Raw genomic sequence first — 26,954 nt, forward strand, 5'->3', positions numbered from 1 at the left:
CTTCGCAGCTGGGAATGCGCGAACTGGGGACTGGCGTTATATCTTTGCTTTCTCTGAACGTTGCAACGATTATGGCAACGATTAAACTTCTTTCTATGCGTATGGTCGGTGTGTGCTGCAGGTTCACGCCGTGTGGACGGTCGGCATTGAGGGGTGGAGCGGGTGAGGGTAGTGTATGGTGGATCTCGAGGGTAATGTTGGAGAAACAATATCACGATATCAAGCCATGTTATTCAAATTTGATCATCAGTGATGTGTGTGATGTACGGCTGACGACATACAGGTCGCTAATGATAGTTGCAGGTCATGTGAGAGGGGAGCGGTGGATTTGTTTGGACAACGTTGAACCTTCTATGTGACTTCTGACTCGGCGGCCCGTATACTTGTTTCGTGCTGGGATGTGAGTGTGCCGCTGATCGTCGAGCCTCTTGGTACTTGACGCGTCCGCCAAAACCCTGGCTACTATTACACCGATAGACATTTAGCAGAACCTCAGGCAGGTCATTAAGAAAGAAAATCAGTGATATCAGTTTCACACCTGCATGCTATGGACTTGTGGAGATGAGCGTGTCAAGTGTAAGGTGGCTTGAACGCGCTAATGCAGCGCAGGGCGTTTCACCTCGAAGGGTCCACGACGTGCATCTTGTAGCGGAAATCGCTTTCACAACTTCACGAACCGTAACGACTCTCGCGTCTGCTTCAATATCCATCGCCCTGTCCTTGTCTCGCTCGACTCGCTCCTGTCGCATCGTGGCAGCTCCCGTACCCCGCCGGCGCAAACCCACGATTTCCTTCGATAGATCACACGCCCTCCTTCCTAGTCTCACCGCCCGCAAGACTTGCCTGCGAACTGTCCGCCGCTCTCCACAGCAAACTCCGACTTCTTCCTGATTCTGCGACCGACATTCCTTACTTGATTACTTGTAAACATGCCAGAGACCACCAAAGTCGTACCCCTCACCTGCCACGGGCATTCTCGACCCGTGCCCCACATACATTTCTCCTCTATCGTCGACGAGGACCAATTCTACATCATTTCGGCATGCAAAGATGGCAACCCTATGCTGCGCGACGGCGTGACCGGCGACTGGATTGGAACCTTCCTGGGTCATAAAGGTGCCGTCTGGCAAGCAAGGCTTTCGGCAGATGCTTCGCTTGCCGCCACCGCCTCCGCTGACTTTTCTGCGTATGTTCATGTGCGCGCCAGTTGGCTGGATACTCGTCTGACTTCTTACTAGCAAAGTATGGGACACACATACTGGCGAAGCGCTCCACACTCTTTCGCACAACCACATCGTCCGCGCTGTCGCATTCCCCAACCAACCGAACCCGCAGATTCTTGCCACTGGTGGCATGGAGAAGAAGCTGCGCATCTTCGACCTGTCACAGGGTGGTGATGCAGCGCCGAGCTACGAGATTGGCGCAGGCATACACACCGGAACCATCAAGTCGATTGTCTGGACTTCAGACCCCAATATCTTGATCACGGCTGCGGAGGACAAGAAAATAAGGTGGTGGGACCTGCGAACACAGTCGCTGATTGGCGAGCACGCTGTTGAGGGCGTAGTAGGCACCTGCGAGTTGGATAACACCTCTCCGGACGGCATACTGAGCGTAGCTGCTGGAAACAGCGTCTACTTCTTCAATAGCCTCCAGCCAGGGTCTTTGATCAAGACTATCAAGACACACTACGAGATTGCAAGCGTAGCGCTGCACAGTGGCGCGCGCAGGTTCATTACTGGTGGTAGCAACCAGAATGACACATGGGTTAGGCTATGGGATTTCGATGAGGAGAAAGAATTGGAGACCAACAAGGGGCACCACGGCCCAGTCTGGTCAGCGAGCTTTTCGCCTGATGGCAAGTTGTACGCGACAGGCAGCGAAGATGGCACTGTTAAGCTGTGGAAGAACACGACAGGCGCATACGGGCTCTGGCGATGATGCATGGGGCAACACGTTCACAGCTATACCCGTGGATCTGTGTACTTGCATAGGATTGGAGATGCAGTCGTAGAATCACAATACCCAATACAAACACTCATACGCATAAATCGCTCTGGATTCAACTTTAAGCAACTGCGATTGGGCGCACGTGCACTCTGATGACTATGGCAGGACTCGATTATGAAGATAAAGCAAGACAATCAAGCTCAAGATTGCGGCTACAGGGTATCGTCAAGTACACGCCCGCTACGCCAACCAGGGAGTGTACAGCCGGGTATTACCGAATTCGACGTTCCGGAGGATCGACAAACCTCAACTGCATGGTGCTACGCCAGTATGCGGTAATGATAGGCCAAGCTTGGCAGGCGGCGATAAGCACCACAATATGATACGATGATTGCGGTATGCAGGACTGTAGATACAACGTGCCAAGAGTGGGCAGGTTTGTAAGTTCAGTATAAGAAAGAATAGATCCCGCGATGCAGCGTTGTACGCAGACGTCACTTGGTGTAACTACACGACAACTTCGGAACCAACATCCATGCTGTCTCTCGGCAACGTCCAAGTTTGATACTTACGATAGACTTCACCAAGATCAAAATATCAAAACACGTCGATATGTCAGAAGAGAAGAAAGATGGCATCTCGCCGGTCGCGACAGCGCCCAGCATAGATGAAGGTCAAATGGCCGCTGAAAAGCAGATGCGCGATATTGGAGCAGAACTGTATATGGAAGTCAGACAATACACAAGAGAAGAACTAGACGAAGAAAGGAAGATCGTGCTGCGCAAGATTGACTGGGTCATCATGCCCATGGTAAGCTCACATTCCTTACATGTCGTGTGATGTTGTCTGACTATCTTCAGATCTGCATGACCTACACCATCCAGTTCCTCGACAAACTGTCCCTAAACTATGCCTCCGCGTACACGCTCATACCAGATCTTGGTCTTGAGGGCCAACGATATTCCTGGGTAGCAGCCATCTTCAACTTTGGATACCTGTTCTGGGCGCTCCCAGCAAACTACCTCATCCAGCGCCTGCCCGTCTCGAAGTACACTGGCACCATGATTCTCACGTGGTCAATTCTCCTCTGCTGCCACGTCGCAGCGAAGAACTACGCCGGCATTCTCGCCCTCCGCTTCCTCCTCGGCATGTTCGAAGCCTCCATCTCGCCCGCCATCATGAACATCGTCTCCATGTTCTACACGCGCTCCGAGCAGCCCCTGCGGATGTGCATCTTCCTCGCCTTCAACGGCGTTGCCACCATGGTCGGCGCACTTCTCGGCTACGGGCTGGGCCACGCACACAGCCCGCTGATCAAAACCTGGCAGCTCATTTTCCTAGTCATAGGCCTCGTGAACTTCGTCTGGGCATGGGTGTTCCTGTGGGTTATGCCGGACAGTCCCGCAACAGCGAAGTTCTTGACGCATAAGCAGCGCATCGTGGCTATTGATCGCATCGCGGGCAACATGATCGGCGTCAAGACCAAGCAGTTTCAGAAAAGCCAGGCGTGGGAGGCGCTGCTGGATGTCAAGGTTCACTGTCTGATGCTCATCGGGCTGGGCTGCGGTGTCGTAAACGGCGGCGTGTCGAACTTCGCGTCCTCTCTGATCCGCGGCTTTGGATTCAGCGGCATCTACGCCACGCTGCTTCAGCTTCCCACCGGCGCGATCGAGTTCGTGGTCGTGCCTATTTGCGGACTGGCGGCGGGATACTTCAAGGACACGCGCTGCCTGATCCTCGCCTTTATTTGTCTGCCTCCCCTCGGTGGCCTTCTCGGCATCCGACTTACACCTCTGAGCGAGCGTTGGAGCCTCGTGGGCTGCACATGGCTGCAGTACATCATCGGCGCGCCTGTGATCCTCTCCTGGAATCTGCTCACGAGCAACATTGCAGGCCACACCAAGCGTAGCACCGCGAACGGACTGTGGTTCGTGTTCTACGCCGCAGGCAACATCGCCGGAGCGAACCTCTTCTTTGCCCGCGAAGCTCCGAGGTACTTTTCGGCGCTCACAGGATTGATCGTGTGCTACTGCGGCATGTTTGTTATTGCAATCGCCTTGAGGCAGTACATGTGGTGGGAGAACAAGAGGAGGGATAAGAAGTATGGCGCGGGCGAGGATGAGCAGGCTATTCAAGACGGATTCAAGGATCAGACGGATATGCAGGCGAAGCATTTCAGATACGCACTTTAGCGGTGGGGAATGATATGTCTTGGTTTCCGCAACGAAACTCAGTTCGAGGGGCGGAATGGCCCAGGTAGAGTCACCAGCTGTCTATACCTATGAATCAACTTCTCTACCCACCCTTTGTCTTTGACCAAGCTTGTCACCTCTTCTCCAAAACGCAACGCAGTTCAATCATGAATACATCCAAGTTTGGCAGTAAAGTGAGGACCGCCCCGACTTTTTCCTTCACGGCTGTAGTCCATGCTCTCGGACTAAAGTCTCTAGTCTTCCTACCAATAACTGGTCGATGAGATGGCAGCAAGATAGCAAAAAGTTTGCGACATCCTCAGTGAAGCTCTGGCCAAAGCTGCTGCAGGCGCAAAAAATGATTCGACCCAGACTTGAACTGGAGACCTTCAGTGGATCTAACAGGTGAATGTTAGACTGACGTGATAACCAACTACACCATCGAACCTATCAGATGATTTGATGAACAATTGAACAAAAACAAAACATATATCCCAGTTCAAAAAAGAAAGACACGCACACACGCGCTCACGGTTGTCGTGCACTTTGTGTCTGCTTTGGACTCGGGATCCTGCAGAAATTTTCTCCTGATTTCCCCGCAGAGAAACTGTCCTCTTGCCTCGGCGACGTTTTGCCCGCATCTCGGCCACTTCAGTTCGAACCCCAAATGAGCAGCATACATATGAAAGACAACAAAACTTTAATTAAACATCAGTCTCAGCGTTTAGTGCATGGCTTACATATTTATTTAAACGAGCAGCAGAGCGCCGTTGTGCGACATCGTGGCGTCAAGGATAATCGCCATGTTCGGCCCCGCCGGCCAGATCCAACAACATGGGATTCTTCCCACTGCTCGTTCAGGCAATATTGCAACAAAGCATTGAATACTGCAGACCAGCATATGCCCAATACGATATCGACTGCATACTTAGACTCCAGTAAACTTTTGCATGATGCGAGGCGCTTTGACGTCGCGATAAGTTCGTGGTGAGCAATGACCTATTCGGGACGCCCAGCCTGATTCGCAATGCATGATGACTGTGCGCTGGGAGTGAGATGGGCGTCTTGCCGATCTGCGGCTGTTGGTGGCCGTACATACGGCAGGGCATTGTTGAGATGGGTACAGGGCTGATGGCACGTGTTTTGTGGTGCCTTGCCCTCGAGCTGTTTTGTCCGGGCTTGATCAGGGCTCCATTGGGACACCATGACAGCTGGAAGCTGGCCTATATGTTCGCACACCTCACCATCCCGCCCTGGAAGCATTGTCTTGTCTTCTGATCCGCGCCGCTCATCCTCCTGGGTTCACTTTCCCTGGACAAAACGTCCACTTGATCGACTGAAAAGCCCCTAGGAGGTTCGTGGGATACCACACTTCGTGATCCGTACGACCCATGCGGAACAGATATCGATAGTGATACCGGGGGTTGGTCGACGCTGGACTGCGTAGAGCACTTGGGAGCCCCAATGCCTGATGCCGTTCTCTCAACCCGAGACTCTTCCCTCGTTGAACCCCCGGGGGTGATCACTCACATTTTGGCATTGATACTGCAGCGAGGCTCGAGCTCAATTTTGGAGACGGTGCCTGGAGGTAGTAAGTATCAAGACACGCAATAGTCTTCACACTAAGCCCCAGAGACTGTGGGTCGATTACTCATCGTGATAAATGGATACTAAACGTCGACTCAATTGTTGGAGAAATCTGCACCTGCTCCAATTGACAATCGGTGATAAGCTCGTAGATTTGGTCCTTCAATGTACCAGTGTAGTTTCTACTGACAAACACTTGAGTTGTTCATAAGTGGCGCCCGTACGGCGCATGAATAAGTGGCCTCTTAGCGACTAACCTCGGGTTGTCCTCAGAGAAACATGTTGGGAATTACTGCCTACACTGGTTTGGATCATCTGAGGCCATCAAGCCAATGTAAACCTAGACTCCCCTCAGTCCTTGATGGGATGCTCAGGGGAATCTGCAAGCCGATGCTGCCATACATGCAGGTACTGGAACTGTACACTAGAAGCGTCAAACATCCAGTAAATAACCTTTCTTCTACGACGTCGGTCGCATGTGCTGTGCGCTTATCACGATCGAGAAACTCAGTTCGTCAATATAAATCTGTGCTAGTAGTCAGCTGCCTGGGAGACCACATGGTACAAATGCTATCTTATGACGGTCTGGCTCGTATCACCTTCCTGACAGACCGATGGCAATTTCTGTTGTCTATAACGCGGTCGACGCCTGCTAAGGATTAGATGACTGTTTTGAAAGAAAAACAGAAGGATAATCTATTCACTTATATGCTAACTGAACGGGTCAGAAAAATGTCCGGCGCAAGATGGGTGTCTGTTACTTCGCACTTGATCGAGTATGGATGGGAACTCCAGGTCTCAATATCATATGTCCTACCTTGTTGGTTCTATACGACCCAACATACTGACAGCACAGACGTCTTCCTGGGTCGCGTAATGTGATCTTTCGTGCTGAGAGGAGACGTGAGAGAATACTCGTTCTCTTCACATCGATGCTTACGGACATTACATAGGTGCCTCTTTGTGGAAGCAAGAGCCTCATTCGATGTCGAAAACAACACTCAAGTAGCCCTGAAAAAGCCACAACTCGTTGCAAGCGGACAGCCTGAGATTTTGCCGGCTCGGGTGCGAAATGTAAGGCCCTGACTTAGCCTTACAGGCCAGTTCCAAGCCGATGGACTCGTAGCATATTCGATGCAGGTGCAGCGCGTGCGCAACTTAAGCAATGGAGACAGAAGGACTGTAGGCTTCGAATTAAGGAGAAAACCCCGTAAGGCACTCCTGCTGATCTGGTAAGAGAACATGTGACTTTCAGCAAGGCACATGGAGGCCCATCTGATGGCGTGCAGCGGTTCGAACAGAGAAAGTATTCGACTGCCAGGTCTAATGTTCGTCCTAGCTCTTGCTTGCGCGTTTCACTTCATGCCATCGTAACAAAGCTGAGTGTTCCTAGGCATGCGCGAACTTGGCCTTGCGCTGCAACACCGGCAATCACGGCACTCGCCCAAGCGCAACCCAAGCCTTTGCCTTTGCTTGACAACTAGGCTTTGGGACAAGGAATCCATCGTCTTGAGGCTCTGAGCTTAACCGGAAGGTTATCGAGACCGCATCTGAACACTGCCAAAATGAAGTTCGCGATGTAGTGATGTTTTGAGTACCAACGCTCCGCGCGACGCTCCACATCGTGATGCTTGGCACGTGACATTAGTAAATGCAGAGCAAAGCACAGTCTAGTCCCGTCATAGTCTGGCTACGCTACTTACGTACAATTACGAAACTGACGCGCTCACCCCAGATTTCTAGATTGTCGTCCCCGTCCGTGCATCATGGCGGTTCTCACTTTTTCTGCACGGCTCGTGCTCCACCAACTATCACGTAATTCCAAGCGCCCGCTCTCCACCACCAAGACGCTGATGCACAGTGGCGGATTGACCCCATGGGGTCGTGAAACTGTTACGAGATCACAGGGCGTGTCGTGCGCGGAGAAAAATTTTGCACAGACAACTCGGATCCTCCCGGGTCTGCAACTCTGCGTTCGTTAGGTAATTGATTGCAGCTTCCCCATGGGGAACCGTTCTTGCCAAAGCTAGGTACGTGGGCTAGTTTTCAAGATCGACACATGTCACACAGGGAGAGAAGAAACGTGGTGTTTGAAGATCGTATGCATTATCATCTATCCCTCATAACATGTCAAGCGTTGTACGCACGCAAGACTTGATCACGATTCATCATAGCGAGTGTATCTCTCATCAGACGTCAGAACATCAATTCGAGACAGCTTAGAACAGCCACGAAAGGAAGGTCCTGTAGAACCAGCTGCCCGGCTTCTTGCCTCCGTTCGCAGCCAAAATCTCAGCCTGGTGGGCCAGGAAGGCCTCCTCTTCTCTGTCGATCTCATCCTTGCCCGAGTAGAAATCAGCCTCGTGCGGCTTTACGCCCTTGGACTTCATGAAGATCTTGTAGCCGAAAATGCAGAAGAGATAGACGGGAATGCCCTATTACTTGTATTAGCCTTTGATTTAAGTGCCGGTAGCTGAGACTTACGATGTAACCAGTGACGAAGTTTACGCTGTCGAAGTCACCGTAGGTGCCGCGCGTGAAGACGTTGAAGTTCTTAGTGAGGGCAATCAGGCAGCAGAAGAACAGTGCAATGATTGAACCCCAGAGACCGAGAGGAGCGACGTAAGCCAGCTGATCGTTTGTGATACCCTGGGCACGACGTGCACGAACAAAGTAGATGTGCGAAACAAGTAGCGATATCCAGGACAGTAGACCGAAGATAGTAGTGAGGTTGACGAAGTAGCCGAAAACGACCCTAGAGTCTTTGGCAGCGTTCATGAAGGCGGTGCAGCAGAAAAGTGCTGAGATTGCTAAGGCAGGGACAGGGACACCACGCTTGTCGGTCCACTTGAAGATCTTGGGCGCGTGACCCTCCTCTGCGAGACCATAGATAGTACGAGAGGCGATGTACAGATCCGAGTTGGATGCGCTGAAGGTGAAGATCAGGATACATGCGTTGAGGATATCAGGCAACGCCTTGATACCAGCAAGTCTAATGGCGAGGACGAAGGGAGAAGCGGAGGCTTTAGCGGTCTGCTTGTTCGCGAAAGCGAGGTCTTCTGAGTTGTACGGGACAAGCATGCCCAGGAAGAAAACAGACAAGCAGTAGAAGAACAGAATTCGGTAGAAAGTCAACTTGATGGCCCTTGGGATAGTCTAAGTCATGTTAGTTTTCACATCGGGCTATCAAGCGGAGCATCATTTACCTTGCGAGGGTTCTGAGCCTCGCCAACAGTGACACCGATCAGCTCAGTTCCAAGGTAGGCGAACACAGCATTGACCAGGGAAGCCCAGAAGCCGTAGAATTTACCCGCATCGCCTTTGGCGATGTACGGTTTGAAGGCGCCCGGGTTCTTGTAGTACTTGAATCCAGTCGCGGGGCCAGGTCCGGCACCGACTGCCAAGAGGAAGGAAAGAATGATAAGACCGACAATGACCACAACCTTGATCGAACTAAGCCAGAACTCAAGTTCACCGAAGAACTTGATACCAAAGTAGTTGATGCTGACGATTAGGACAAGGAAGATCAGGATCCAGATTCCGGGGTTGATGCGTTCCGCCGTGATCCATTCTTGTATAATCAACGCGGAGGCAGTCAGTTGGTTAGGCGTAGTAATGATGTACTTGAACCAATAGGTCCAACCGAGAGCGAAACCAAGAGCAGGGTCACAGAAGCGGGTAGCGTAACCGGCAAATCCAGAGCCGTGAGGAATCCAAGCAGCCATTTCACCGAGAGCAGTCATGACGATGTAGACGAGGAAACCAACAGACGTGTAAGCGATGAGAATAGATGCGGGTCTATTCAAATTAGCATTTCGCAACTTCGAGCGACGTCAAACTTACCCAGATTGAGCCAGCGCCTTTCCAGTACCAATGATGAGACCAGTTCCAATAGCACCACCGATGGCAATCATAGTAATGTGGCGAGACTTGAGGCCACGGTGAAGGTGATGGTTATCAGCGTGTACCGTAACACCATTCTCGTCCACGACGGGCGCAGCGGTGGCGCCGGCGACATAGTCGGTCTTCCCGTACTTTTCTGGGTCTCTCGATGGGCTATCAGCCGAGGAGCTGGAGCTCCTGTTGAATATCGCCATGGTGCTCGATGTCAAGTCCTCTGGAGTGTTGAAGGAAACCTTTTGTACCGAGGTGGAGGACCGTTTGCGGAAGCGGTCACAAGAGCACGACGCGCAGGCGAAAGAACTTCGGTGGGGAGAGTCCTTTCTATGTACGCAGGCAAAAGAGGCAGCGAAAAAGCCTTGCAAGCCTAAGGTCGCACGGCTGACCGGTAAATATACGAGGCTGAGAGGGGGAGCACAAGTATGTCCCACGAACTGGCTGATAACACAAGCTATCAGGAAGACTTATAAGACGCGCCACCAAGCTGGTAAGGTAACCCAAGACGGCCAAGAGGATATTTTACTCAGCGTAAAGATGGTGTGCGGAGCCCGATTCACGGTTCACCACACATGGAGTGCGCTGACGGTCCGGAGCCCTCTTGTACAGCGCCAATCGCCAGGTCCGATGTTCACTGAGCCTGTGCGTGTGCTCGTGGAGCGCCATATCACCTACCTAATGCAGGCAAGCCTTTTCTGTGCCCTTGTCTAAGGCTGCTTGGCGAAGGCATGGCGGAGTAAGAGCCAAGAGCAGACACTTACCTCATTCTCCCGCTCGGTGTGATAAGGCCCTACTTAATGGCTGTGGAGACCGACGAAAAGCGATTCAGGCGAGTAATAGACGCCGCGCGGTTGATAACAGGTTCAACAGCAATCACTCGTGGCGCATTCCACGATGTCAAGCTTGCCTTAGGCATGAAAACCCTTCACACCGGGGCTGTGCACAGTGCACCTTGAGCTGCAGGCTGAATTTGGGCTGAATGCGCTCGATGCGAAGAGATGTGCGTGTGCAACGAGAGAACCTTCCCGCGGTGCTTCCCCGCTTCAATGTTGCCTGAGTTTAGCGTGCCTAGGGCACGGGCTGCCATCGGACACTCTTTCCTTCAGTTGGCTAGGGCGCCTCCCAATACTTACCAAATCACCTTATGGCAACCCGTTGCCACACTTGCGGGCAAGGTCTATCGAAGAAAACCGAGTGCGTGGGAGTTCATCGCGTGCTCCGCTCCCCAGCATCCCCGCAGGTGCCCACAGAGATATCAACGTCCGACAGGTTCCGATACGGCTTCCGTACGTGAGGAAATGACATCCCAAATTTGAAGAGCAAGCACTCGAACCTAATGCCAATGCGTTATTTTACCTTTCAGTGCAAACATCACAAGGTTGGCATCGTAGCGGTTTTCCTTGACTTTCTTAGATTCTGCCCGAGTGAGCTTAGTTGGCAGAATCTTTACGGAATGCCTATCGAAGGCTTCTACATGGGAGACAGCCACCAACTGCTTCCGCCTGCATACGCCGCTGGCGCCAGCATTAGAAAGAGGCTAGCGGCACAGCGAGCCGAATGATTGTCTTTGCAGTTATCTGCTTGGCTGTCGGCGGAGAGGTATCCAAGGAAGGACTGGCATGACCGTGGACTTATACGGGAGATCACGCACAGTGGCCCAGGTTCTAGGTTCTTGTGCCCTGGTCGTCTCGGTGCGACTGCATGAGGCTGCATAGATCGAGGTGGCCTCCAGGTCATCCAGGCCTCACATTGTCTCAAATCGGCATGGCACTCTCGCAATGCTCAGCTGACTGATCCCGAAACGGAAGAGAAATATAACGTCTTCCTCCGGAAACTGCGCGTGTATATTCGAGAATTTTAAGTATTCACAACTCCTCCAGAGTGGAACAAAAAGCTTCAGTAGCAGACCGTGCACCTAAGATCTGATCTTCGAATACACATGTTACCTCGAACACGCCTGCTCGGATACTCGATCTACATACTAAAGAGCTCTATATGCACAGAGGATATCGATGGCAATCTCAGGAATGACCCTGAACCTGTAGGCAACAAAAGATCGCATAAGACAACGGGATGCTGCTGTTACAACATGGGTCATCTCGAGGTACAACATAGAGAATAGGTACGCCGTGAGGACCAAATATGCAAAGCAATCAGTCAGCAGCGATACACCGCAACGAAACAGATCGAACTCGCTCCTACCCTCCGGCCAAACTTGTCGATGCAAACTTCCAACGACGAGCACCTCCCACGCTGGCAATACGCTTCCAACGAACATCTACCCGTAGACTCCGTCTTCTCCAACTTGCAACCAGCAGAGCAACACAACCGGCCTGGAACTACTCGACATGAGTTTGATTCACAGCTGCGCCGCTTATATCAGGCAACAGTGGCCCTTGATTCGCCGCTGATCAAGTGGAATGAGCTGCGCCAGCTGGTCTTCTCAGGACCCTTGCATAACTACGTGACACGAGATCGCTGCAACATAGGACAAAGGTAAGTCGGCACATGGGTAGTACGAAGCTGCGAGTCTGGAGGTCGCGGCTGAGACGGTGCCAATGAGCCTACGCGCTCTCTTACGTTGCAGAATAAACGGCAGACTGAGGATGTGAGCCACACGACAGTAAAGTAGAGAAAATACTAAAAAATTCCATAGACTACTTTTTGACCTACAATCTAGGTAGCTCTTTACTAACTTCTGGCTTTAGGTATTATGATGGCTACAACAATGCACCCTCGCAACTCGAACAATATACCACATCGATTTGCGACTTCGCAACTGCAACTTCAACCAAGGCAACGAGATTTTCCAGCGCTGTATCCTGCGCCTACCCTCCCTTCACCTCATAACTCTCATCCAACGTAAAGCCTCCTAGCACATCAAGCAACCCCTTATCATAATCTGGCTGCACATCCCTCCCATCATCATCGAGACACCCGAGATAATTCGTAATATCTCTCCCATCAAACTCCCTCACCTCAAACCCATTCCCCAAAAACGCAAACATATTCTCACTCCTGTACTCAATCTCATAGTCCTCAAACCGCGGCCGCTCCATCATCTTCAGAAAGTGCAACCGACTCCCCGGCCAAACCGCCGCCTGCCCATCCACCCTGCCCTGCTTGAACCAACTACGGCACGGACTTGTCCACGCCGTACGCTGCAGAAACAGATCCGCGTGCTGCCTGAACTGTGCTGCGGGCTGCGTCTTCGGCGCCAGCGACTTGATGTCTTCGACCTGGCACTTCGTGATGCACGCGAACATGTAGCGCGTCCACTGCTCGATTAGCGGCATGAAGGAGCCGTGTCCCAACGGTCCGTAGGGGCCGCAGAACGAGAACGTGTTGGGGAACCCCGGGATGCCGACGCTGAGGTACGAGGTCACGCCCGCTGCGCCGCCCCACAGGGTGCGCAGGTCAGTGCCGTGCGCGATGAAGGGGAAGCGCGGCAGCCAGGAGGTGTCGAATCCAGTGGCGCAGATGATGACGTCGACGTCGTGGGCGACGCCGTTGGAGTCAGTGAAGCCGGTTGAGGTGATGGAGGCGATGGGGTCGGTGAAGGTGGTTGTGTTGTCTGATACAAGGGCCTCGAGGTATCCGGGAGCAGGGGTGGGGCGGCGACAGCCCGGGTTGAAGTTCTTGGGGACCATTTTGTCGACGAGGCGCGGGTTGTTGTTGAGTTTCATCCGCATCTCTTTGTCGGCGTAGTCCCGCGCGACTCGAGCTTCTTCACTGCCCTTCATGATGAACTTGAATCGCTGATTAAGCTCGTTCTCGATTTGTTTGCGGTACTCGAGGTACTTCTTTGGGTTGTCTTGGAGGAACTTCAACTGCTCTTTACTGTCTGGTGGGAGTCAGCTGAGACTTGACTGCTTCGTGTTGACACCTACAACGGAAATTCGCGCCGTTCTTGCCAGCCCACGTCTGTGCGAAGCCGGCTGTTATCCAGATCGGCGAACGCACCCAGTGATACAGATGCTCGACTTTGCGTTGGATCGACGCAACAATTTGTACGCCCGAGCTGCCGGCTCCTATCACCGCCACTCGTTTGTTGGTAAGATTGTAGCCCTCCTCGTAGTGCGCAGAGTGCATCAGCTTGCCTTTGAAGGTTTTCAAGCCAGGGATGTCTGGCCACTTCCAGTTATTTAGGACTCCACCTGCATTGATGAAGAACTCCGCGCTGTCGTCAAAAACCTCGCCGGTAATCAGATTACGGACTTGGAGTCGCCATAGCCCTGCTCCGCTGTCCCACTCGACATGTTCAATTTGGTGTCGTACTCTGATATACTTCTGGATGAAGTCATTTTCTCGTTCGATAGATTTGAGGTACTCCCATATCTCGGGCGCGTATGAATAGTAGTGCGACCACAGCTTGATTTTCCAAGAGAACTGGTAGTTGACTGAGGGGATGTCGCAGGCACACCCAGGGTATCGATTCTCCAGCCAAGTTCCACCAATGTCGTGGTTTTTCTCGTAGCAGACCATCTCCAGATTCTCCATCTCCTCCTCGGCCTTTTTGAAAAAGTTCAGCGTCGATGCTCCAGCACCCATCAGAATAACTTTGACTTTCCTCTTTGTACCCATGGGCTGCTCGTTGATCTTGTAGCCATGCTCATCTGTCTCAGGTGCAAGCTGATCGCGGATCCTGATGTTTTCGTCTGCATCGTTACCTTGAGTGGCATACAGGGACTTGGGTTCTGAATGAATGACCATCTTGAAGACACTCCAAAGATCTACTTGCCTGCTGGCTACGCTGCTCGTTACTGCGAGAGAAGTCTGTATATTGTAGATTACTGAGTGAACAAGCGTGCGATGGGATATGTCTAGACGTATAATGCCCGCACTACATGGCTGATGAAGCTAGCTATCGACCTCGGGTTTAGAGCTTTAGAGGTGGAGTTGGAGCTCAGTACCTACCGCAGGAGCGGGGTAGGCTGTGCACACGGCTGCAAAGCATTAGTGATGCTTCTAAGTTGCATCTGCACGCGCAGGTCTGTCTTGACGGTGAAATGGTCGTGTATGTCCGCAGATGTCGCAGGCAAATAAGCTGGATCAGGCTAGTTCACACATGTGCAAGTACTGCAAAGCTTGCTCGGTCCCTGGACCCATCGCAGCTGTCAAAGGCTGTGTTCAGCACAGAGGGCCCTTGCCTAAGTTCGTTGTTTGCGACGAAGCTATTAGATGACGGATGGTGCGATGTTGTAAAAGAAGCCAGACGGGTCGAGGCCGTGCGCTCTCAGGGTCTCCGGTGCGGTGCCTGCTCGAGCATAGCGGGGTGCTGGATGGGGGGCGAGTTTCAAGCTGATGGGCGTGACCCACAGCCGCAAAATGCACAGCCAACGCAGCGGACAGAGAGAGGCTGAGGTGCAGTGTCACGTCAGCACAGGAATTTCCGCAGCCTTCACAGCGTGCAAATTGGGTGATTTGGTGTGATTTGGCGTTCGAGGCAACGCCGCAGCGGGAGCTTACCGGTCGCCCTTGGCAGCTCACTTGTTTGGGCGTGCCAACTTCGACCTGCCCGTCATCGACAACTACAACCAGACACATTCTCTCCCGGCCTTTGTGGGCATCTCAACAGCGTCGCCAGTGCTGCCCCGTGACCGCCCCGCCGCAGCGCCCTTGACGGCACTCAGACATCGCCGGCCCGTCCCCGCGCTTAAGAGGCCTGAGAGACTCGCTTGGGACCTCCGAAACCACGCACAGGCAGCGCGTCCCCATTGTTTACGGCCGAGACACGCCAGGCGACGCACTATCGCAGTCGCATCGAAGCGCGCTGGTCGCATTGCCCCCGCGATACAGCAGCACGAGCACTTGCGCCAGCTGGACCGCCGGTCGCATCGCGCTCAGCTCAGCTCAGCGGCCCCGGCCATGCTGCATATGCACATGCGACATTCCCACGTAGCCTCGTGAATGCCGACCGCGACCCTCGCTCCCTCACAGCGCGCCTCCGCGGGCCTCTTGGCAACCACGAGCCGCCATGTCGTACTATCAGGGCAACGGCCAGAACTACTACAACCCCAACATACCGCACTCGGCCCAGGCCGCGCAGCAGCCCTACCAGGACCCGTATGAGCACGACCAAGGCGACCATGCCAACGGCGCTGCCGGCGGCTATGGCTACGCCGCCCCGGTGCGGCGCAACAGCTTCGCCAATCGCAACGACGAGCTGTTCATCGGCGGCACCACTGCCTCGCCTGCCATGATCCAAGGGCCCATGTCGCCCACCACGAGTCAAGGGCCCGCGTCCCCCACCGCTGGCAGCTACGGGAGCAACTACGGGTACCAGTCGCCGCAGCAGCACTATAACCCGCAGAACTACAATGCTCCTGCGGTTGCGCTGCCGAATCCACAGCACTACGGCGGCGTCAACCGCACCTTCATTGCACCGATTTCTTCGCATGCACCATACGTTCCAGCTGCGTACGCGGACACAGGCTTGAGCAGGAATAGCACCGTCAGCCATCCATATGGCTTTTCGCCGACCTCGCCGACCGCCTCGTATCCCTCTCCCGCTGCTTATCAGAATTCGCAGTTTGGCAGGACAGGCTCCCTTCAGAGCAGGTCAGCTTACTCTCCTCCAGCCCCGCCGCCACTACCCGTGCCTCCAGGCAGTGCACAGTCGGCTGGCGATGACTGGGGCAGCTATCCAGCGCGAACAACTTCGAGTGCTCACTCACAGTCGTACTACGAGTCCTCTCACGCGCCTCTCCCTTCGCCGCCAACATACGATACTGGGTACGGTACGCAAGATCGCATCGGCAGATACAACTCGACCTCGAGTCTTCATTCGAACCCTCTGCCGCCAACACCGGAAGTGCCTCCTCACGCGTCGCCCCATCGAACGAACACCGTCTCATCGCGCCCACTCCCCGATCTTCCTCCCACCGAGTCTGATAGCGACGAGTACTTCTCACCACAGAACGAACCTTCATACAATCAAGACCAGCTGTTCGATGACGTTCTGAACATGACTTCTGGAAATAGCCCAAGAATACAGGTCCAGCAACCGAATGGTGGCGAATATTACGATGAGATGGGCAGGCGGACTTCAGCAAGAAACGGAGAGCGTACCAATGGTGATCGCCTTGCACCGTATCCCGTTCGTGATGTTTACACTAGCGACGAGAGCGACGTAGAGGCTGCGGCTGGATTGGCTGCGCTTAGACTGGCAGAGGAGCAAGAAGAGGCGGACGAAGCACGCAGGCGGAGTGGAGGAACTGGACTATTCAGCAGCTATGCAACGATGCCATCGCCACCTCTTCCTCACGGACAGAACCGACCAGCTGAGCAGAGCGCTAGTGATAGCGAATACGCACCAGTCGATCTGGGCCTCTATGGGGGCAATTTTGCACCCTCGTTTGCATACGGAGGAGATCCAAGTCAACTCGCGACCGGAAATAGCCACCCAGTATCGTCCTCAGGGTCACAACGGAGATCCGACCCGGCCAGTGAAGACTACGATCCAATCCATCCTTTCCCTTCCTTCTCGACCAACGCACGCGTTGACACGTTTGGCACAGGGGGTTTGGAAGAGCCGAGCGGGCGTAGGCGGAGCTACGACGAGGGAGACGAAGCCACCCTCATGGACTCCGCATCTGTCATGTCCGGTATGTCCGGTGCGACATTGCAGTCCTCATCTGCAATGCCAGGCGAGCCACCTGATATGTTTTATCACCCTGGAATGACCAACAGACCCCTACCTCCTCCACCACCAGGGGCGAGTACTGGTAGCCGTCAACGGATGAACCATACAAGCACCAGCTCACAGGGATCCGGGACGTATGAGTACTGGCGCAATGCTCCATCGGCTCGTGGCTCGTACCCAGTCGATCCCAACGGCTTGCAAATGGTCTCACCAACTGGGCAACTTGTTCCCCGTTCCACGTCTCTACTTCAGCACAGTAACCCACCTCGCGAGATTCCACTCCCAAGATCGAAGACAGATGCCGAACAGGGACACAGGTTGCGGCAATCTGCCAATCGTAATACATTCTATGGTGGAGCGATGGACAGCGACGGCAATACCATGACGCCTGCTAGCGGTGACGCTGTTGCCATTGATTTGCCGACTTTGCCGACAGGGAGACGCTTCAACCCAGCTAAATTATCCACTGGTGACTTTAAGAAGTGCACCGAGCCTTGGGCACTCAGCTCGATCATTGCTTGGTTGAAGTCCATGACGGAAGGTGAGAATGATCTGAAGGAGAGTCCAATCCAAGAAGGTCTTATCGCTCTTTTCACCCACAAGGTTCCGACCATGAACATCGCGGACGCGGAAACGCTGAGTAGCCGCGTGATGCAAGAAATGTACAGGGCGGGGACCCTGGTTCATGATGAGGAATGGCTCAAATTCTCTTCAACTAGCATGACTGGCGTCATCTTCCAGCTGACAGGTGCTGGCTGTTACGCGCCGATGCTTCACACACACGTGAGCTCTGGTCGCTGCTACGCACACCACTGTCAGCGAACACTGAAGAAGATTGATCTGCATTCACCTGCCGCTGCTGCTCGGTCTGAAGACTGGGCAACATTTCACAAGGTGAAGAAGGACGACCTCACAAGTGCACACAAAAAGGAGATTGAACGCCAGAACATTCTACACGAGATCGTGCAAGGAGAAGACAAATATATGGATCGACTGGACGTACTACGAAGGCTTTATCGAGACAAGCTTCTGGCTGCACAACCCCCTGTTGTTCCGCCGAAGAAACTCAGCAGGTTCATCAACGATGTTTTCAGTAAAGCGGACGCCGTCAAGAAGGCAAACGAGGATCATCTCCTTCCACAAATCAAGTACAGACAGCAAGAGCAGGGCCCCTGGGTTGTTGGCTTCAGCGACATCTTCCGAGAATGGATCAGGAAAGCGAAGCAGGCGTATATCGAGTATGCCGCCAACTTTCCTTATGCCAATTTCTTGGTCCGCCAGGAGGCCGACAGGAATATGCTATTCCGTGCTTTCCTGGACGAAGCTCAGGCAAACCGACTGTCCGAAAAGCTGCCCTGGCAGAACTTCCTCAAGGCCCCTATCGACAGGTTACAGCGTTATGGTCTTCTGATCGACACGGTGATTAAGAACTCAACCGTGGACAACGATGAGAAACGCAACTTGATCATCGCCAAGGAAGAGATTAAAGCTGTCACGCTGGAGTGTGATGCTCGCGTGGCTGAGATGGAACGCAAGGTCAGTCTGACTGACTTGCAGTCTAAGTTGATTCTGCGGCCTGGCATGCAACGTGTCGAGCTCAATCTGGATCATCTCGGGCGCGAGCTCATCTTCAGGGGTGACCTACAGAGAATGGGAGGTAGCCGATTCAACTGGCTGGAAACTCACGCACTGCTTTTCGATCACTACCTGGTCCTGGCAAAGACGGTCGCATATCGGGAACAGGACGGACTTACCAAATCAGAGAAATACGATGTCTCTAGGCTACCTATACCGATGGATCTGCTGGTTCTGGAAAGCGAGGACGAGGATCCTGTTGTACGGTCGAACTTGAAGGGCATTGCTCCTGTGAACAGGATAGCGCCAGTGAGTGGGCGGACAACCAGTAGTCCAGCACCAGGCTCGCTCCAACACGTTGTGACGTCCAATTCCATGGGCTCAACAAGTACGGGCACTTCAGGGAAGACGATGATGAACAGCCCGAACTTGGACAACGGTAGGGACGAGAAGATCCTTTACCCCTTCAAGGTCAAGCATCTAGGAAAGGAGACCTACACACTCTATGCGTCATCTGCACAGAACCGGGTTGATTGGTGCGACAAGATTCTACACGCTAAAACACAGCATGCGGCTGCATTGTTTGCTCAGAATGCTGAACCTTTCCGCTTACGAGTGATGGCTGATGCTGCGTTCGCATACGACAGTGTCATGCCTACACAGAGGGGGATCACTATCAAGGGAACACCGCTCGACCGCTCGATTGATGAGGTGGAGAAGCTTTTCGCCAACTCAGGAAGGCCTGTGCCTATCTGCAGAGCACGGGTCAACTGCGCAACAGCTTTCAATCAACCATTTGGCAAGCACATCGTTGCTGTTGGTACTGATATTGGAGTCTACATATCCGACTACGACAACCCGCGAGGTTGGACGAAGGTATGTCACAACGTCTGGTACATTTCGAATCCCAAACTAACTTTAACAGGCAATCCAAGTTCCACGTGTGACACAAATCGCAGTCTTGGAACATTTTAGTCTCATGCTGCTCATCTCTGACAAATCTCTGATTGCATATCACCTTGATGCTGTCTGCCCTGTCAGCGGTGTACCACCATCCAACGACTCAACACGGCGCGCACCCCAGAAACTCTCTGGCGCACGCGACATTGGTTTCTTCGCCACTGGCACAATGAAAGACCGCACCCTCGTCTTCTACAAGAAGCGCGAAGGCCTCTCCTCCACCTTCAAGGTCCTCGAACCCGTGTACCAAAAGTCCACCGAAAAGAAATCTCGCATGTGGAAATCCGGCCGCACAGAGTTCTTCCGCGAATACGACGAATTCTACATCCCGGCCGACTGCTACACAATCAACCTCTTCCACTCGTCCCTCGCCATTTCGACCGCCAAGGGCTTCGAGGTCATGACCCTCGACAAGAAACAGCCCTGGAGCGTCCCAGACCTCAAGCAGCAGCACGTCGCCACCATCGCCTCGCGCCTCACCAACCAGGACCCGCTCGGCATGTTCCGCCTCTCGGACCAGGAGTTCCTGCTGTGCTACGAAGAGTGCGCCGTCTACATCAACAAGAACGGCGACATCAGCCGCTCCGTCATCATGGAGTTTGTCGGCAAGGCCAAGAGCGCCGCCATGTACGGCCCGTATGTGCTCTTGTTCGATCCTGATTTCGTCGAGATCCGCAATGCGCAGAATGGCCGCCTGCGGCAGGTTATCGCCGGCCGCGACGTCAAGTGTCTCGACGACGGGCTGTCGGGCACCACGGGGCATCACAGGACCATCAAGATGAGCCTGCAGCATCCGCAGGTCGAGAGGTGTCAGGTGGTTGTCGAGCTGGTGCTTAATGAGGGGCAGAAGGAGTAGATCTAGGCTCCAGGGCGACGGCTTGGGAGGGGTGCGCTTTTGGTGATATCTGCATATGTCGGTTCGTGATTTTGTTGACTTTCCGCCGGATACCTTGTGAAGTACTGGAGACGCATTGTTATGTGCACGCATGTTATATGTACATTGGCGATGTGGCGATTGGTTCGGGCATGTACAGGGTGGGTTTTGATGGTTGTCCTTGTTAGCATTGCAGCGCTTTGTAGTCAGCAATAATGATGCATTTCCGTCATCTAATCCACAATCACCTCACGGCAGGGCATGTTCAAAACTTCTTCGATGCAATGATATTATTGTTCTTGTTGTATTGGACTATAGTAACGTTACCTGGACCGGTAACTGAGCAAATGCCTGGCTAATCAAATGCCTGGGTATCGAAATGGCCTTGGGGCGTGTGAGAAGGAAGCATTATACAAGAAGGTATGAGTATGTTGTGTGGTATCTTTGCGCGTGAGCACTGATGCTTCTAGGCTTGCGATTGGGCCCTAGTGATGATGAGGAAAAGAGATATGAGAAGTATCTAGGCCGGGGATGCTGCTCCGGACATGACATGCATAGATGAGCACGTTCTAAATGATACACGCATGCTTTTGCGCTAAAGTGATGAAATGTTATGAGGACAAACGAAATCGAAAACGAGCCAAGGAAATAAGAAATAAAATGAGAAGGAAGGAGATGCAAATACTGGGAGAGCGTGTCAACGGAAGAAACCACCAAAGCATCGTTCAGCCATATCGGCGTCGCGGCGTGATCAACATGTCAATCAGCTAGAAACCACGGAAAGGATCGTTGTCGATGTCGTCGTACAGGCCAGCTGCTCGCATTGGCCGCTCACGTGCGGTGTCACTCCACTGGCTGCTACGTCGGTGACGAGCGCCTCTGGGCTTGACGTAGAGACCCTGGCGTTGCGCTGGATCACCCAATGCATCGTCGATGAAGGCCTCCATACGCACGGTGCCCATAGCATCGAAGAAGTGGCTGCGGGTAGATGTGCTGGCTTCAGATGTTCTTGCTTCAGATGTTCGGCTGCTGACAATGCCACTGGTGGGATTATATACCGACGAAGGTACTGAAGGCGGTTGCATGGACGAATATTTGTCCGAAGATCCATTGGAGTAGACTGAAGGCACTTGTTGGTGTGAGAAGCTGCGGAAGGGGATACTGGGCGGCGGTGCACCTGGGCCGGTCGAGCTTCGTTTACGGCCGTGAGCTGGCCCTCGAGGAATGGAAGGTGGGCTAGCAGAGTCTGCTACCGACCTGTCGAAACCAGCAAGCGATGATAGACCAGGCATGGGCTCGTTGAGTGCCCTGTTTCGTTGCATTGCTGGGTTCGCCTTGCCTTTCGCGAGACGTACTGAGTCCTGCACGCGCGACCGCCGAAGTGTTGCGCCTCCCGATCGTTGATGTTTGTATTCAACCGGTGGTGGCTGAGGCATGGCACTGAGATCGGGCATGGGTGCGCTCGAGTGTGCTAGGAAAGAAAGCGCAGTCAACCACAGGTAATGGCGCTCTCGCGATACGGCTGTGAACTTGAGGGCACGCGCAGGTGTCAAAATCAGAATCGATCTGTTGAAAAGGGGTTCGTTTCGTTGGGTTGGATTGTTGTCGGCGACGTCGAGGACTGACTGGATGGTGACTAGTTGTACGTCAGTAGCTGCTTCTCTTCGTGCCTCATGCTAGGTACTTACGTTTGCGACCGCTCTTGCCCATTAAAGCAGAACCGGAAGTTGGCTGCTTGCTACTCCACAATATTGCTCGCTCGTATGGTGAGATCCAAACCCAGCGCCTGTGACGTACTCCACCGCTCGAAAGAGAGGCCTCCTCAGTTGCACGATCCATAGGAACCTCTGCCCCACCGACACCAAAAGCTTTCCTCTTGCGCACATATTTCCACATAAACTCGCCGATCATTGCTGCAGCAATGGCATCAACGACATTGGATTGCGAGTTGGAACTAGCAACTGACTGGCTAGCCGTGTATGCTGTGTTGGTTGACAATTGATGACGGTGGCCAAAGCCACTCGCGCTCATGATGTCACTTGGTAGAGGAGGGATGGAATCCGTGTCAGGTATACTGGGTGTTGTAGGCATCGTCGGTGACCTGCTTCGGGAACGGTTTGATCTGGAAATCGGGGCTGCTGAGCGCACTTTTCGCAGGCTATCCTTCCGTTGATGCTTAGTAGCATGCATCCGGCGATTAGCATAGGAGCCACCATGGCCAGGTGTGGGACTTGTAGAGCCTTCACTTTTACTCAAAGGCGTATTACGGGAGCTCGAGCGCATGGGGACCGGGAACGGCGGCTTTACTTGAGTGGCAGAACCAAGATTGTTCATGATGGGCTTCATGTGCGCTGAAGTACCGGACTGGATCATGGCCGATCGCCGAATACTGGGCTGGCGACCTAAGGAATTACGTTTTGTAATTCTTGCTGCTTTCTCGAGAGACGCACGCTCAGAACCAAAACGATGGGAAGGCTGAGAGTCCTCAGAGATTCTAGACGGCGGCGTCGGTTCCTTGTCCTCTGGCACAGGGGTTGGTGGATTCACTGGTCGACCATTCTTAGCATTGCGCGATGAGAGCATAGGCGTCATGTGAGGGTGACCTCGGTGTTCGTCGTCGCTCGCATCGGCAAGATCCTCTTCGTCGGAAGAAGGGCCATCGAATCCAGCGAACAAGCTGCTCGATCGGAAAGGTCTACTAAGCTGCTCGTTCTGATGATTGCTTGACAAGGGTCCGTTGTCGTTGTTACCAGGGTAGCGAGTTTCCACCTGCACTCTGTTATCGGCAGCTTTCTCGAGTAGGGCCATAAGGTCTTGGCGAGCTGCTGACTTTGGAGGGAATTTCTCGGTGTCGCTGCCAACAGGGTAGTACGAGTCATTTCTTACACCGATGCCGGCGAAAGGGCTTTCTAATTTTGTCTCTGGGGTGCCGGGCTTGGAGGTTATAGCCGAGGGCAGGAGATGAGGTGGTAGTTTGATAGGACGTTGGTCAACCCGAATAGGCTCTGTCTGAATACCGTACGATCGCATTGGTGCAACGAGATCGCTTGTTGTTTGGGTAGAAATCGTCTTAGTCCCTGGTGGCAACCTAGCGTCTTTTGGCGAGGAAGGGGCTGAGTCTGGGGCAGTAATGGCGATTGACGGTATGGGGATCGGTGCTGGCGGAGCACTTCGTTTGATTTCTGCAATGGGTATCTCATGCTGCTCGGTTGAATCTGTCTGCGTCGACGAGGATACAAGCTCGGTCTGGAAGATAGGTGAAACAGGTGTTGCGGGCAGTTCGGTAGTCGGGATGGTGATCTTGGGCGTTGGTGGTGGACTTAATGGCTGCTCAAGTGTCTGCACAGCACTAGAAATCATAGTACATTGTGTAGGGCTGGCACTCCTTGAGGGGTGAGGAGATTCAAGCAACAGAGACGTGCGCTTCCTGCGCTGGTTTGCCTGGCTTTGGTTCACATCGACCTCAGTGCGAGCTGCCGAGCTATCGGCAGGTTTCGGCTGCACAGGAACCTCGTTGATTGTCTGACACGAGGCTTCGGTCATGGAGGGAAGCACAGGCGATGCAGGCGGCGAGGGCTGAACGCCAGTATCCACGTATATCGGCTTGGTTGGCGGGAAGATTAGGGTGATATCCCTGGGCGTTATTGTTACCGTGGAATGAGTCGTTTCATGAGATGTCTTGACCTGGCCGTACTCTTCAGCAGTGACCGGGATGTCCTTGCTTGGAGATTGGACGTCACAACTCAGTCCCAGGATGCGTTTTGCTTTATCGTCGGGATACATCGCCTGTCGCGATTCCATGACTCTTCTTGCTCGCATTTCATGTTCGGGGAAATCGTCCGAGTCGAGTTCGAGATCTTCCAAATCTTCCTCTTCCTCCTCGTCAAAAATGAGCTCATCTGCGAGACTGAGGCCAATGCCTCGACCCTGACCCTCATTGCTCATCAGTGACATTCGGTAGTTTCGACCGATGCTCCTGTAGCTACTGTTACTCAGGTTTCGCGAATGGTGTCCGATTTGCGTGGAAGAGCGCCTTTGCGGCGACGAGCGCACACTGGCAGTGTCGCTCTCGGCGCCCACGTTGGTGTCCTTCGTGTCATCTCCTTCGCCTTCAAAGCGTGCTTCTTCTCTGGCAACTTCATGAGCGGCAAGTTCGTCCAATAGCAGCTTCAATCGCGCATCAGATGTGTGTACTTTGCGCTCCAAAGTTCTTTTTTCTCCAGCCCAAACTTCCTTTTCGCGAGCCCACATGTCATGAACACGCGTCGAGTCATCATCCTGGCTACGCGATCTCTTTTCGGCCACTTCCAGTTTCGACTTGAGATCTGCGTTGACATCCTTGAGTTTATCACGCTCACCTGCAATCTCTTCCAGCGCTGCAAGCATCTCATTCTCGAAGTGCTGTAGTTGACGTTTTGCTGTGCGATTGTCTTTGGCAGTTGATGAAAGTTGTTTCACCAGCGAGTCATTCTCGGTCCGTGCGGTATGGAGGTTCAGCTCTACGTCCTCGATGAACCTGTGCTTTGAATCTAGCTCGCGTCGTAGATTCAAAATTTCGGAGACCAAGTTGGCATGTAGCGTTGGAGTGAAGCGGCGTGGATCAAGCATCGAAATGGTCTCGTTATTGGCCGCCTCGTCCTCTGTCTCAGGATACATACTCGATGGAAGAGGAGGTGGTGAACTAGCAATCTCACTAGCGGGCGTTCCATATCTCGAGTTCCGTCGAGATGGCGTGTACAGTGTACCTCCTGGAGATGGCAAAGGCTGACTGGCGATGAAAGCCTCGTGATCGGAAAAGTAGTCGGTCGTCATCGTGGTGGTGCGTGCAACAGACCGTGATCGGTTTAGACGTTTACAGCCTTTCGTTCAGTACCACAACCAAGTGGTGCTGATAAACGTTGGTTCAATACATTCCCATGTCCATCGACTTTGGCAAAGGGGCAAAGCTGTGGACTCAGAGTTGAGCAGATGTCGTTGTGTGTCAGATACAAGACTTTGGCGCGTAACAATAATGTCTCGCAGGTAGCGTGATCTGTGCCCTGTTAGTGATATATAGGCACAATCGATGCTTCTAATCGATGCTCCTCGTGAACGGTAGATCGGATCTAGACAAATCGCGCAATCAAGCGCCGCGAAGCGCTCGTATGGATAGTCAGGAGGCTAAGGGGGCTCCCATGTTAAGATAGTGAACGCAATCAACTTACTATAACGTTGATGGTATGCACGGAAGAAGCGTTGAAGAGAGCTAAGTAATAACGCAGATCAAAACGGTCTTGAGGAAAGAAGGTAGGGGGCCTAAATCAAAGAAAATAGAATGGATCGAATCCCAGTGTGTCGTCACCTGCACGGAGCATAGAGAGGAAGGAGAGGTTGAAGAACGAGGTGCGAACTGGGCACATTTGCGGATCGCCCGCCATGCAGCACCTTTCGTCTTCGGGACACAAGGCACAACTCCGCACGTTCCTCTGGGGAGGCGGGACTGCCAGAAGCAGCGAATGGAGTCGACGTACCCCTTCAGAGCCCTGCTCGGTTTGTCTTGCAGCCCGAATCCATGCTTATGCATTGTGAGCACAAGCTTCCCTGCATGAGGCTGTGTCAGGGGTTAACCGCCAGAGGTGGGTCCCATTGGTTCACATCGCTCCACTCCAGGAAATCCTGCACGTCCTATTGGGTGCGCATTTCTCCGCCACGTTAACGATAGAAAAGAAATGACCCGACAGGGGGGTTACGAGCATTGACTTTGGACGAGCACCTTACCATCCGGCAATGGCGCACTGAAGGAGCGTGATAGTGCGTAACGATGCACATTGTGAATGAGCAACGGCTAACTGTCAAGTTTCTGACAGGTGTAGAGCGGCACAGCAACTTATGAAAGCTGCGCCGCATCGGCGGTGGCGCTTTGGATGAATGAATAGATACCTGGTCACTTCGCTCTCGTCGTTCAATGAAGCCGTGATGACCCGCGGTTTCAAGTGTCAAGGTTCAGCCTTTCGCACTGCGCCGCAAGCAAAACCGTCGGGCAAGCCATGGCGTGTGCGTTGAGTGATCCAAGCGATGCGACTTGAGCTGCCGTCGCGCGATACCGTTGGCTCTAGTGTAGGATACGATCTTCCGTCACAACTCTATTTCGAGGGTGTCGCTCTGGACCGATTGCCAGAGCCTGCAATCTGCGAATGAACAACAAGTGCCCGACTGGTCTTCTGTTTGGGCATTGGTTAGGCGTGCGACGCCGTGAGACGCGCATCCATGGCATTGGACCCGGTGAGGAGGTCTG

The 26,954-nt window shown here is 53.3% G+C and overlaps 6 protein-coding genes and 1 non-coding gene across 7 annotated transcripts; 3 read left to right on the plus strand and 4 right to left on the minus strand.

Moving 5' to 3' along the window:
* Positions 1-448: 448 nt before the first annotated feature.
* Positions 449-2,387, plus strand: C7974DRAFT_459511 (serine/threonine kinase receptor associated protein-like protein). The gene is made up of 2 exons (XM_046146110.1): positions 449-1,186; positions 1,239-2,387. Exons 1-2 carry the CDS (start codon positions 930-932, stop codon positions 1,939-1,941), a joined length of 960 nt encoding a protein of 319 aa, XP_046002426.1. The 5' UTR covers positions 449-929; the 3' UTR covers positions 1,942-2,387.
* C7974DRAFT_3074 (allantoin permease) lies at positions 2,367-4,341 on the plus strand. The gene is made up of 2 exons (XM_046138126.1): positions 2,367-2,760; positions 2,811-4,341. The coding sequence occupies exons 1-2, from the start codon at positions 2,563-2,565 to the stop codon at positions 4,140-4,142; spliced, it is 1,530 nt and encodes a 509-aa protein (XP_046002427.1). The 5' UTR covers positions 2,367-2,562; the 3' UTR covers positions 4,143-4,341.
* A 160-nt stretch (positions 4,342-4,501) lies between these two features.
* C7974DRAFT_t21 lies at positions 4,502-4,590 on the minus strand. Its single transcript has one exon. It is a non-coding gene; the product is annotated as a tRNA-Val (tRNA).
* A 3,358-nt stretch (positions 4,591-7,948) lies between these two features.
* On the minus strand, positions 7,949-9,826 carry C7974DRAFT_407400 (dicarboxylic amino acid permease-like protein; the record flags this gene model as incomplete). The annotated part of the gene is made up of 4 exons (XM_046143234.1): positions 7,949-8,164; positions 8,214-8,885; positions 8,936-9,527; positions 9,573-9,826. 4 exons carry the CDS (start codon positions 9,824-9,826, stop codon positions 7,949-7,951), a joined length of 1,734 nt encoding a protein of 577 aa, XP_046002428.1.
* Positions 9,827-12,454: 2,628 nt separating this feature from the next.
* C7974DRAFT_407401 (uncharacterized protein) lies at positions 12,455-14,339 on the minus strand (the record flags this gene model as incomplete). The annotated part of the gene is made up of 2 exons (XM_046143235.1): positions 12,455-13,470; positions 13,517-14,339. 2 exons carry the CDS (start codon positions 14,337-14,339, stop codon positions 12,455-12,457), a joined length of 1,839 nt encoding a protein of 612 aa, XP_046002429.1.
* Positions 14,340-15,506: 1,167 nt separating this feature from the next.
* C7974DRAFT_3154 (CNH domain-containing protein) lies at positions 15,507-20,912 on the plus strand. Its single transcript, XM_046138508.1, has 2 exons — positions 15,507-19,722; positions 19,772-20,912. Exons 1-2 carry the CDS (start codon positions 15,604-15,606, stop codon positions 20,660-20,662), a joined length of 5,010 nt encoding a protein of 1,669 aa, XP_046002430.1. The 5' UTR covers positions 15,507-15,603; the 3' UTR covers positions 20,663-20,912.
* A 535-nt stretch (positions 20,913-21,447) lies between these two features.
* C7974DRAFT_299210 (meiotic cell cortex C-terminal pleckstrin homology-domain-containing protein) lies at positions 21,448-25,492 on the minus strand (the record flags this gene model as incomplete). Its single annotated transcript, XM_046137733.1, has 2 exons — positions 21,448-22,316; positions 22,369-25,492. 2 exons carry the CDS (start codon positions 25,490-25,492, stop codon positions 21,448-21,450), a joined length of 3,993 nt encoding a protein of 1,330 aa, XP_046002431.1.
* Positions 25,493-26,954: the final 1,462 nt, after the last annotated feature.

Source organism: Boeremia exigua (genome assembly GCF_020726555.1).
Source record: "Boeremia exigua strain MPI-SDFR-AT-0100 chromosome Unknown C7974scaffold_1, whole genome shotgun sequence".
Lineage (NCBI taxonomy): Eukaryota > Fungi > Ascomycota > Dothideomycetes > Pleosporales > Didymellaceae > Boeremia > Boeremia exigua.

Bases quoted from the DNA above. Each gene is read 5' to 3' on its own strand.
- C7974DRAFT_3074 (XM_046138126.1), top strand. From the start codon at position 2,563: ATGTCAGAAGAGAAGAAAGATGGCATCTCGCCGGTCGCGACAGCGCCC. The intron at 2,761-2,810 runs GTAAGCTCACAT...GACTATCTTCAG, and splicing joins ACTGGGTCATCATGCCCATG to ATCTGCATGACCTACACCAT.
- C7974DRAFT_459511 (XM_046146110.1), top strand. From the start codon at position 930: ATGCCAGAGACCACCAAAGTCGTACCCCTCACCTGCCACGGGCATTCT. The intron at 1,187-1,238 runs GTATGTTCATGT...ACTTCTTACTAG, and splicing joins GCCTCCGCTGACTTTTCTGC to CAAAGTATGGGACACACATA.
- C7974DRAFT_3154 (XM_046138508.1), top strand. From the start codon at position 15,604: ATGTCGTACTATCAGGGCAACGGCCAGAACTACTACAACCCCAACATA. The intron at 19,723-19,771 runs GTATGTCACAAC...TAACTTTAACAG, and splicing joins ACCCGCGAGGTTGGACGAAG to GCAATCCAAGTTCCACGTGT.